Source organism: Doryrhamphus excisus, linkage group LG17 (assembly GCF_037039965.1).
Source record: "Doryrhamphus excisus strain RoL-2023G ecotype Guam linkage group LG17, RoL_Dexc_Guam_v1.1, whole genome shotgun sequence".
NCBI classification, from domain to species: Eukaryota; Metazoa; Chordata; class Actinopteri; order Syngnathiformes; family Syngnathidae; genus Doryrhamphus; species Doryrhamphus excisus.
Window position 1 is genome coordinate 7,330,128 of NC_136373.1, and position 12,895 is coordinate 7,343,022.

Genomic DNA, 12,895 nt, shown 5'->3' on the forward strand with positions numbered 1-12,895 from the left:
TTCTTTTGTGCTGATAATGCTCCTGATAATGTATCATTAAAAGTGCCAAAAACCCACACATCCATATCAAGCCTGCCCTGTTTACTTCCAATACTGTATTTCCTAGTATCAATTCTATATATCGATAAACTTTTAAACAATATTAGACTGATATATAAACCTGCGAATATAAATCGATGCATTGATGTAGTGAATGAATCGTTACACCCCTTGTGGTAAATACCTCCGATTCTTCTCTGCTCAACCCATACACACACATCCCATCACCACAATAAAACTGGACCAACAACATTTCATTGTTATTCTATAAAAATGAAAAATTGTATAAATACAAAGCAAAGAAAATTCAGATACATGCCGAACATTAAAAATGTATTGTATAGTGGTTCCCAAACAGTTTTTGCAGAGCCGCATTTTGGATAGTATAGTAACATACAGAAGTCAACAGCAAACAATGGAAGCCTTCATGATATGTTTATAAAGTCACGGTGGGATCTGCAAAAAGCACATACATTATTATCATTACAATTTGGAAATATTTTTTTGAATTTATAAGACAGGATTAAATACAGTAGATATGCTATTCCGAGACCACCAATGAATAATAAAACAATTCTACAGCTGTAGAAAAAAATTCATTAATTCATTATTGATTACTGTGAGAACGGAACCGGAGGATGCAGTCTGATGGGGTGGGTGTGTGGGTGGAGAGAGCGTTTTTTTCCAGTGTTGTGCTTTCTCTCACTGTTACAAAAACGCCTCACACTGAGTGCTGATAACTTCTTAGGCTTTCTGGATCAATTTGTCCATTCGGTTTATGTCCTTTTTGATGATTATGATTATGATGAACAGGGAAATAAATGAAACAGACAAGATTGTTTTGCATATTCATTGATTAATTAGGCCTTGTCCACACAGCAGGGTATTGGTAAATGCATCCACACATAATCGCTTAAATGTGATAGATAATAGCGAGGACCGTGACATTCATAAATTGTGGCGCCATTCCTCCAGGAGGACGACATCCATCTCAGAGTTCTCCCACCAGCTGGCAGTGCCACCCCGTCCAACCCAAAAACGTGGACGATGCGTTGGACATGGAATGGTTATTTGAGGGAAAGTGGCAAACCTCAGAGTGCTTCTTCGCCTCTGCTTTTCAGAGTTACGCAGTCTTTCGGTGTGCAAAAACATGCAAGCAAAAGGCTTGTGTTGATGATGGACCAAATTGTGGAAAAAATAACTTTGATTTATGAGCTACTCGCCTCCGTGTGGACAAGGCCGTAGTTATGAAAGCAAAACAACTGAAAGCAGAGCTGTCATTATTCAGAAATGATGTCATCGAGGTTTGACATGCTGAAGGCAGCGTGACATTACGTAAAAATTTAGGGGAGGGCCCCCTCAATCCTACAGGCCGGGAGCCTTTGCACATTTAGGCTTCATTACGTGGCACCGGGCATCACTGAAGCTCTGACGATCTGTAAAGTGGGACATTTTATATATTATTTAATTTTTTTATGTTCCTGTTTACTAACTTTTACCAATTTAGGGTGAATGAGATTAGATTTTTGGAGATTAGAATGTTTTTTTAATATTTCACAAATCATGAATATGCAGGGATCCACTTTAAATGTAATACAATGTATAAAAAAAAAATTAAAAGTAATAGGAGTCAATTTGTTCGGGCCCATCAGTGCAATAAAAAACTTCAGAAGAACTGTTTACATAAAATTCACAAACATTTTGAACCCACTTCTGGGGCTCTGGAGATTTCAATAAAAAACAATATGAAAAAGGTTCCTGGCCCCTGATATATGACCATGGTGTAAAAACACCCCAAGAAGACATCTAGTCACTTATGCTGAGCACCAGTCAAAATCTGGCCTAGAGATGCTAAATACTAGCAGGCTACAAACTACTTACTTTCACACAAGTAAACCACCTCCAGGTACTTGTAGACACCCCTACAGGGGTCTCCAAAGACACTTCCGCTTGCTTTGATGGTGCAGCTGTTTTTCCCATTGCAACTATTGGAGAAAGAGGAAATGTGGGCTTACACTAAATGAGCACATTAATGACACAAAATATAAAGTTATTATTATAATTATGAAACAAATATTGTTCTATAGAAATAAAATACAACATAAATTATTCTGTGAACATCCACAAGGCTGTCCAATAATTTGTCAAACATTATGTCATTGTATGGTCATATCACCTCGTACTTCGGTATGTGACAAAAAATAAATAAATACATGAAAAAAAATAACTTGAACTATATTAGGAAAGCAGGAAGTGAACAAATGTAACAGTTACTGATTGTAAAAGTACCAGATGGAGGGGTAGGATTTAATAAGCTTTGCTTCTTCCTACTCCTTTTGGACATGTGGAACTGTGAACTGATTATGTGATGCATTCAATTGTAATCTGATGCATGTTCAAATGAAATAAAACCATTACCATTACATTTTTCTTAGAAATTAAAATTCTTGTTTTTAAAAAGATAAGCTAATCAGGACCTAATATACGTTTTCTACTTCCAAATGTAGTTAGAATACTGTATTCCTGTGTTGAACGAAGCTAAAGTTTCAGATAATGAGTTTGGGTATTTGGAAGTGAGCCCAAAAAGAAGTTTGGGATGCTTGGTTTCAGAAGGTGTGGTCAAACTGCCCATTTGTGATGTCACAGAGGAGCAAACGTCCTTATACGGGCGTGGCTGTAAGCCAGATAAGGTCTCTGCTTCTGTGTTTACATTGCTAGCAATGGTTTGTAAGGGACTGGCACATAGACGCCACCATCAGGCACAAGTGGTTGGAGTTCCTGATTCCCTACCAGCAAAAGAAATGCATTTCAATCTGTCAACAGCATTTCACGCTGGACTGTTTCCTGAACATGGACCACTGTGCAGCTGGACTAGCTGACAAACTTGCTGAAGTCCGATGCCTTTCCAGCGTTACTTGGTTGTGTGGAAGAGTCAGAAGAGCAAGCAGTAAGTAACAATTTATCACTGTCCTAACTGTGTTTATTTTGTGCAAGTCATGGAGCAAGAGTGCTTGTCTGTGTAGCATTATAGCATCGAGGAAGCAGGGTTGCTAATAGCTTGGTGGTGAAGTACGTGGTGAGGTTATTCGTGCCAACCGGAATCGATAAGGGAATTGAAACTCTGGGAATAAGTTCTCAACAACAATTTAACAAGGTTTTCAATTCATATTACTAATTTATGCATATCTATCCCTATCCCCACAAAACGTGGACTAATTACACACAAGATATCTTCCCTGAGTGTGCAATTGTACCTGTTTTCAACGACTGATGAAGAGCTTGTGCATTGGTCATTTTGGACCTGAGATGAAGGTCTATTGTATATGCACGTGGTCTGGTCACGGCGTCCAAAGTTGGACTCCTGGACAGCTATAACTTTTCCTGCATCTGATGAAAAAGAGAGACAATTGTGATGTAAGCAGGAAGAAAATGTAGGACAGTGAAGACATCCAAATAAGTGCTAAAAAAATATCGAAAATAAATAATACATCTTACCACAAGACAAATATGCCAAAGAGTTCTGACATGCCACAACACGAGCTGATGAAATGAAATAAAACATATTAGCCATCATGTGATCCACATTGTTCACAACATACATGCTGGAGTTTGCATACATACGTGCTGGCAAGCAGGTAAAGTTGGTCTCTAAGTATTTATAGATGCCCGGGCAGGGGTCAGAAGTTTTGAAATCATTGATGTTCATTTCACAGCTTTTCTTGCCATTACATCTGCAGATATGATACAACATAAGAAACACAAGACATACCTCTGGTGTGTCCCAGAATCACTACGATAGATATTGTTAGAGGAAAATTAATCCTCCTCCTCATTTTCTACCACTTTTTCCTCACGAGGGTCGCGGGGGGTGCTGGAGCCTATCCCAGCTGTCTTCGGGCGAGAGGCGGGGTACACCCTGGACTGGTCGCCAGCCAATCACAGGGCACATATAGACAAACAACCATTCACACTCACATTCATACTTATGGACAATTTGGAGTTGCCAATTAACCTAGCATGTTTTTGGAATGTGGGAGGAAACCGGAGTACCCGGAGAAAACCCACGCATGCACGGGGAGAACATGCAAACTCCACACAGAGATGGCCGAGGGTGGGAATTGAACCCTGGTCTCCTAGCTGTGAGGTCTGCGCGCTAACCACTAGACCGCCGTGAAAATTAATCTTAGTTCCTCAATTATAATCAGCATTAATCATTTATTTTATATATAGGAGTGTGAAAAAGGCTTCTTCCTGATTTAAATATTAGTCACCGCCAACATAAACTGAACACAAAATGACTAATTATTTATTACTATTTCTTATGGTGGAGTCATGAACAATTGTTGTGCGGTCTTTTGTGACCTCTTGGATGAGTCGTTGCTGTGCTTTTGTAATTTTTTAGTTGGCCAGCCGCTATTGGGAAGACTCCATGTTTTCATCATTTTTGGACGATCACTCTCACAGTCTTTAGTTGGGGTCGAAGTTGTTTGGTTGTCCATGTTCAACTTTCACAGCTTGAGCGGTCATGTTAATAAGAATCTTGGCTAAATATTGTGCTTGATTTTGTGACATAAATAGCATGACATTACACACACATACCTACCGCCCAAACAAGTGCCATCAATACCTTGACTTTAGGACGTCCACAGCGCCCGCCTGAGAGCACTGTGTGTTAGCAAGCTGCTGTGGAGGTCGACCCTCTTTGCACATTTCTGGGTCTGCGCGGCCGTACAAACCCCCCTTGATGCTGATCACTCCAGATGCTGTCACACGCCAAGAGAGATGTTATCGATACATTAGGAGAGCATGAGAGTGCACAACCCAGTCCAGGCATACCATCTAAACGAAACACATTGCCACGGCGAATTGTGCGCAACATTTGTGCAATTGTCTGACAAATGCAACAATTAAGCTCTCATTTGAAATGAATTCAGGAATAAGACTGAAGTCCTGCCACAGTGTAGGAGATGAACATTCCCACCACTTTCACAGGTGGTTGCACGCTCTGCAGAAACAGCTGTGGAAAGCAATATCAATGGATGAATAAGGCAGTACATAGAGTGTGATGATGTAGATCAGTAAATGCTGAGCTATCTGAACAAAACATCTACATCTTAACTTTATGTTATACGTACATATAGGTAACAAAGCAAATGATTTATTATTATATTTTGTTCAATTATTACTCTGTTCCTTTATCCTGTTTTGATTGTGGCACACCTCAACATCAACAAACATACTTACAACTTACCTTCACATGTGTAATTAACCTCCAGGTACTTATAGGTACCCCCGCAGGTGTCTCCAAATACCGCGTTGCTCGCTCTGATCATGCAGCTGTTTTTCCCATTGCAACTGTTGAACAAAAAGGAAATGTTGGGTGCAGGATGCGCATATTTTGTCAACTGTCTTGGGGCAAGAAGCGGGGTAATGGTAATGGTTTAATTTCATTTGAACATGCATGATTCCAATTGAATGCGTCACATAATCAGTTCACAGTTCAACATGTCCAAAAGGAGTAGGAAGAAGCAAAGCTTATTAAATCCTACCCCTCCATCTGGTACTTTTACAATCAGTAACCGTTACATTTGTTCACTTCCTGCTTTCCGTAACACAGAAACTGACTAAACTGATATATTTACAGCATTTACAATATCTGTTTTTGCACAAAGTAACAGCAATCAAAATGAAAATATGCCCATATTAACCTTCCTCTTGTGTTAGCTTTCTGGTAACATCTCTTATGTTATCGGGTCGGTTTTGACCCATGTATTAAATCAGATCTAAAATACACTAAAAACAATAAGTTACCATCAAATTTGGTTCTCATCTCTTGGTTACCGCCTTGGGCTCCTTCAGCCATGAAATATTGTTTTTAATACTTTTGGTGTGGGCATGGAGGCCTTTTTCGTCACTATACCCCTCGATTTCAATTTCCAAAAATGGTCAAATGAACATCAAAAGAATCATATTAATTAATTGAAGGTTCTTTTGTTACCTGGCTATTACTGAGGGATATAGAACAATCAATTAGTTTTATTTTTTTCTCATTTTAGTATTAATCACTAAAGAAACATCTATGGTGTTCGGGTCAATTTTGAGTAGGTAGAAAAAGTTATTGTTTTCAGCAACAGAACTTTAGTATGAACTGAAATCTTTTTCAACTGAATACTTATAACTGAAAACTTTTTCCCTTCAGTGTTTTCCATAAACTTTATAGTCATATTATTATAAACCGACCCTAACAATACAGTGGTCATAATTCCAACCAGACCATTTTAAAATTTAGTAAAAATATTTTTTTGGGTTTTATTTTGTTGAAATAGAGTTTCCAGACGAAGTCAAAAGGCCTTGATGCAATAAACAAATGTTATGTGATTTTTTTTTATGCATTAAAATGTAAAACGGGTCGGTGCTGACCCTAACACAAGAGGAGGGTTAGCTCATTATTATGCATTTCTAGCTCTACCCCCACGAAATGCGGACTTAATTCTTCCAAGATGTGGTTCGTGATTTCTTCCCAAGCATTACATTGTACCTGTTTTCAACGGCTGTCGAAGAGCTCAAGCAGTTGTCGTTTTGGACCTGAGATGCAGGTTTTTTGTAGATGCATGTGGTCTTGTCACGGCGTCCAAAGTTGGACTCGTGGACCAAAATAACTTTTCCTACATCTGACGAAAAGAAGAGACAATTATGATGTAGTTTTGTAATATTGTTGAGTCATTAAAAATGAATCTTACATACACAGATGAAATACAATTCTATATAAGTCATATAAGGGCATATAAGTCATCTTACCACAAGACAAATGTGCCAAAGAGTCCTCACATGCCAGGATGCTAACTAATCAAATCAAATACAATATGTTAGCCATAATGTGAGACATATTGTTTACAAGATGGAGTTTCCCTACATACACATGTTCTCTGGTTCGCAAGTGAAGTTGGTGTCCAAATATTTGTAGATGCCATTGCAGGGATCAGAAGTACGGAAAACAGCCATGTTCAGTTCACAGCTTTTCTTGCCATTACATCTGCAAACATAATTGTAATAATAATAATAATAATCATTGTTTTCGGAAGAGCAATGTCAAATGCTCATTCATGTAGACGTCTGTTGCCTTTTAGCAACCTTGGTTTTGGTGACAGGTGGTGCCTCTCTTGTGTACTAGAAACTCCATATGGTGTTGCTGCTAGCGGCGGCCATCGATAAAGCTCTATCTAAACTAATCATATCATGCTTTCCAAAGAAAGGTGATGTTTACCTTGTCTTGAGGACATCCACAGACTAAATCTTTATTAGTATTTCTTATGGTGGAGTCATGAGCACTTATTGTGGGGTCTTTTGTGACCTCTTGGATGAGTCGTTGCTGTGCTTTTGTAATTTTGGTTGACCGGCCGCTACTGGGAAGACTTTTTGTCATTTGTGGATAATCACTCTCACAGTCTTTAGTTGGGGTCGGTGTGTATTGTTGGTAGTTCATGTTCATGGTCATGTTAATAAGAGTCTCGGCTAAATATTGTTACATAAATAGCATGACATTACATTTGTCCCACCGACCCCCCCACACCTACCGCCCAAACAAGTGCCATCAATACCTTGTCTTGAGGACGTCCACAGCGCCCTCCTGAGAGCATGCTGTGTTAGCAAGCTGCTGTGGAGGTCGACCCTCTTTGCAGGTTTCTGAGTTTGCACGGCCGTACAAACCATCCTGGATGCTGATCACTCCAGTTGCTGTCACACCACAAGAGAGACGTTATTGATACACAAGGACTGGACCTCTATGTATGAGTGTCTTAGATATGATTAATATTATGTGTTTAGTTTCAGTCTAATAACTTGTCATACAGGGCTGCACAGCAGTCAAGTGGTTAGCGCGCAGACCACACAGCTAGGAGACCTGAGTTCAATCCCACCCTCGGCCATCTCTGTGTGGAGTTTGCATGTTCTCCCCGTGCATGCATGTGTTTTTTCCGGGTACTCCGGTTTCGTCCCACATTCCAAAAACATGCTAGGTTAATTGGCGACTCCAAATTGTCCATAGGTATGAATGTGAGTGTGAATGGTTGTTTGTCTATATGTGCCCTGTGATTGGCCGGCGACCAGTCCAAGGTGTACCCCGCCCCTCGCCTGAAGAGATAGGCTGGGATAGGCTCCAGCACCCCCGCGACCCTTGTGAGGATAAGCGGTAGAAAATGAATGAATAGTTCATTCATTCATACACACACCTAGTACAATCTTCCAATTCTATGTGGAAGTTACACGTTTTTGGCTTCTTTGTCCTGTGTCCCCACTCCATCTGAAAAACTCTGGAAGTTGTAAATTGTAACTTCAAAAGGCTAACCAGTTAGTTTGGTAGCTTGTTTAGCAGCTACTGGCAGCTCATGAGCAACTGGCTGCTGGTGTTCCTGATGAGGAGCACTCATTGACGCACACACTTTGTCAGAAGCACCAATGGTGCGGTGCAGCTCGTGAGGGCACCGGATTTACTAACTGCAGACAATCTTGGCACAAAATTGGTAGTGGAAATATGGTCAGTTTTACGACGCCATCTGAAACCGAAACCGAGGGCTCACTTCCACATGTCATTATCGACGTCATTATCTGAAACTTTGCCATCATTTAACACGAGAATACAACATTCTAACCACATTCATTGGTCAGAAAAGTGAAAAAACACAATAGTTCCCCTTCATATGGAAACATAATGTAAGTTCAAATAACGGTTTTCCAATTGAATTAATTTGTGACGACAGAAGTCCTACCACAGGTTAGGAGATGAACGTTTTCTCTGTCATCACAGGTGGTTGCACGCTCAGCAGAAACTGTAGAAACCAATATTTATGTATGAATAAGGCAATGTATTAAATATATATATTTACAAGGTGAAGGATGCAGAGGGCCACTTATAAAAAAAGATAAATGTTATGCATTAAACCATGTAGATCAATAAATGGTAAGCTAGCTCTCTGAAAACAAAACATCCACATCTTAGCTTTGTGTTATAGGTAACAACACACATTAGTGTAACATCTGATAATACTGCATATCTATAATAATAAATGGTTTTATTTTTCGAATATGCCCATAAAAAACAAAATGTGGATTGAAAATGGCGCTTTGGACATTCCCTGCACTAAAGCAAACATGAACTTTAATAGTCACCTGCTTTGAAATGGAAACATGTCGCTATCAGCACTGTAAAAAGAATAGCACTGTCAGTTTAACATTTTAATAAAACATCAGTGATGGACAGTCAGGGGAGATTCTTGAATAATAATAATAAATATTACTATTAACACCAGTCAGGAGATCAGGAAGACCTAGGTTTAATTCTAAGCTTAGGCATCTCTGCCATGAACCTCGCTGCACATCACTGTTAGCCCAATAGAAATACAATAGAGTACAATAGAATACTCACACATTGTTGAGCTGAGTTTGAGGCAGGCCATGATTCAGGTGATCCCGTTAAAAGATGAGTTGCATGTGTGACTCAACATGGAAAATGGCTCGTTCTTTTCACGTCAGCGCAGGACCCTGTACAACCTGTCAATCAAATGCCACACCCACTGCTATACCTTGACTTGCAAAAATCCAAACCAAACTGATTTGCATTCCCGAAATATGTTCTTCTGTGTGTAGTGAATGTGTTCATTATAGGAGTTTTATGAGAGTTTCAGCATTCAGAGTTTTTTATTTTTTTACTTTTTCAGGATTTTTGAGTGCTTTTACAAACAACACCAAAATCCTAGGAATGCTGTCCAGCAGCAATTGAAAGTGGTTGGATTTGTCTTGTTTTCAATCACCACATTGTTTCAATTTAACAAGTTTTGCTTTAACAAAGCAAAAGTGGTTAGCGCGCAGAACTCACAGCTAGGAGACCGGAGTTCAAATCCCACCCTTGGCCATCTCTGTTTGGAGTTTGCATGTTCTCCCCGTGCATGCGTGGGTTTTCTCCGGGTACTCCGGTTTCCTCCCACATTCCAAAAACATGCTAGGTTAATTGGCGACTCCAAATTGTCCATAGGTATGAATGTGAGTGTGAATGGTTGTTTGTCTATATGTGCCCTGTGATTGGCTGGCGACCAGTCCAGGGTGTACCCCGCCTCTCGCCTGAAGACAGCTGGGATAGGCTCCAGCACGCCCCATGACGTTTGTGTGGATAAGCGGTAGAAAATGAATGAATGAATGAATGCTTCAACAAAAATAATACACTGAGGTGGTCAGTCAAGAAGTTCAAATAAATAACGCCACTTATCAGTCACCCTTTCTTTCACTCCACCTCCCTGCTGAAAAAAAACTGTATAGACCAGCATGGAAATGATGGACCAACAAGGGCTAGCTAATGATACTGGTACACCAGCATGATCTTGCGGGTGAAGCCTATTCACCAACAAGTATTCTTTAAAGGGGACGTATTGCGTTTTTTCCCACTTTTCTGACCTATAAACGCTGTTTGACTGTAGTATTCTCCTATTAAACGATGACAAAGTTTCATATAATGAGGTTTGTCCCCTTGGAAGTGAACCCATACAACTTGGTTTCAGAGAGTTTTTCATCTAACACCGTCACCACACCACAAAATGGGCCTTAACATCCCCGGAGAACAAGCTGAAAGCTAAGAATACGGCTCTGGAGGAAAGCCTCGCCAAGCTTAAGGCTAAAGCTATAGATCTGGAATCCCGCAGCCGTCATAACAACATACGGATTGCGGGAGTGCCAGAGCCAGCTGAAGGCAGCCATGCTTGAAATGATTTCACGTTGTCGTTGTACCCTCTGATGGACAAGATAATTGCAAGTGACAACTTCCCCGAGTGATGACGGGCCTACTTAATGTAATGATGAAAAGTAATACCTAGAGCTTTCAATCGAATAAAATATTTAAATTAATCACATTTTTGTCCATAGTTAAATCATAATTAATCACATTCAATTGCAGATTTTTTTAAAATCTAGAATAAGTACAGATTTAAATCTCTTGTGGTAAACAATTTGATCCGACACAAATCAAATTTTGCACATCAATCAAATTTTATGATGTCGAAGAGATGTCGAAGGGTTACATTTGATGAGTATATTGAGAACCGGTATGCTAAAAAGCCAATGTGATTATCCTGTTGTGTAAATCCCCATGAAGAAACATTGGTAAAGACACATTGTAAAAAAGACCCAAGTCAGCATTCAAAGCTGTGTATTCAAAGCTTGTAGACAACAAAGTACACAGTCACCTCAAAGGTCCTATTGGTCTCTACTTGGTGGTTAGAATAACTGCAATACCTCCCTGAGGAAAAAAGGAGGTGACGGACTATGTACAGTGGCAAAGGGTGTGTCCAGTACTAATTGGCGTTTTGTGTATGGTCTTTCGGGTTGTTGTAAACTCTGAATGTCTTAAAAAAACGTATAAAAATAAGATGCATTTTTCAACAAATTAACCCATTAGATCAGGGGTGGGCAAACTACGGCCAAACTTTGGGGGCCAAATGCGGCCCACCAAGTGTTTGAATCCGGCCCGCCAGTTGCTTTCTAAGTACTGTATTTTCTGGACTATACGTAGCACAAGGCCAAAAATGCGTAATTAGGTAGAAAAAAACATACATAAGTCGCACTGGAGTATGGGTCGCATTTTTTGCAGGTAATTTATTTTAACTACTTGACCAAAACAGACATTACGTCCTCTTGGAAGGCAAGTTCTAACAATAATAAAAGAATAGAGAACATGTTGAATAGGTGTAAGATATGCTAACACAATGGTTATTCAGATACACAAAAAATAAACATGAACATAAAAGGTGTCCAGTGTTTATGTAACATACATTTTTTTTTTCATTTATAAGTCACTCTGGAGTATAAGTCGCAGGAACAGCCAACCTATGAAAAAAAGTGCGACTTATAGTCCGGAAAATACAGTATTTCAATCTTTAACATACAAACTAGCAACATGACTAGCAAGTTGGATGTCTTACTTAGTAAAAAAACAACAAAACTGTAAAATTAATGGACATAGTTTGATGTGGTCTAATGTACTCCTGAAAAAAGGGACATGAGAACATACAGCTGATAGCATAACACCTTTACAGATAAAATTAGACGAATAATTCAAGGAAAATTATAAGCATAAAATAGTGTGTGTGTGTTAAATATATGTTCTGGCCCCCCCCCCCCGGACAATTTTGTTAACTCAATGCAGCCCACAAGTCAAAATATTTGCCCACCCCTGCATTAGATACATAAGTTAGCCACTTTCTTGATAACAAAGAGAGAAGTGTATTTCATTATATGACTTTAGGTTTGTAGCTTTTTATACAAGACTGCTGAATTTCTATTTTATATTGTCATGTTGTGATACATCCTAAATATATTGTGATATATGCTAAGGTCCATATCGCCAAACCTTATTTCATATTATTTATTTCAGGTGTGATGTTTAACCATTGGACATTTAATCCCAGCTACTTGAAGGATGAGGCTGGAGGATTGTTTGAGCACCCCAAAAAAGGTGGGTATTATGTGGTAGAATTACATATTACATATTAGTATGACTCATACAAGGTTACATAAATAGACAGTCGCCAAATTCATACGAAATACGAAGGATTTGTCGCAGGCTATAACTTCAAAGCAAAACACTGTACATCCCTTTGGGCCTCTTGTTGGTAGCTCGAATAACTAGAATACCTCCTTGGGGCAGAAGGAGACTTTATAGCAAAAGCTGCGCCGGATAATGATGATGTTTGATGAGCAAGAAGAACCGTACTCATTACTCATGTTTAGTGTTGTGCAGCCAGGAGAGGCAGTGTCATGAAAAACAAAAACAGGAATACTGATAACATGAAATAAATATTACGATTTATCCATT

The 12,895-nt window shown here is 39.3% G+C and overlaps 1 protein-coding gene across 1 annotated transcript; it reads right to left on the reverse strand.

Annotated features, from left to right (window-relative positions):
• Window positions 1-1,404: 1,404 nt before the first annotated feature.
• On the reverse strand, window positions 1,405-10,782 carry LOC131136829 (rhamnose-binding lectin-like). The gene is made up of 13 exons (XM_078798003.1): window positions 10,668-10,782; window positions 8,805-8,864; window positions 7,638-7,773; window positions 6,959-7,072; window positions 6,838-6,878; window positions 6,578-6,710; window positions 5,291-5,394; window positions 4,667-4,802; window positions 3,661-3,770; window positions 3,535-3,579; window positions 3,294-3,426; window positions 1,921-2,024; window positions 1,405-1,475 (listed from the first exon to the last, which is right to left on the reverse strand). Exons 1-13 carry the CDS (start codon window positions 10,780-10,782, stop codon window positions 1,405-1,407), a joined length of 1,302 nt encoding a protein of 433 aa, XP_078654129.1.
• Window positions 10,783-12,895: the final 2,113 nt, after the last annotated feature.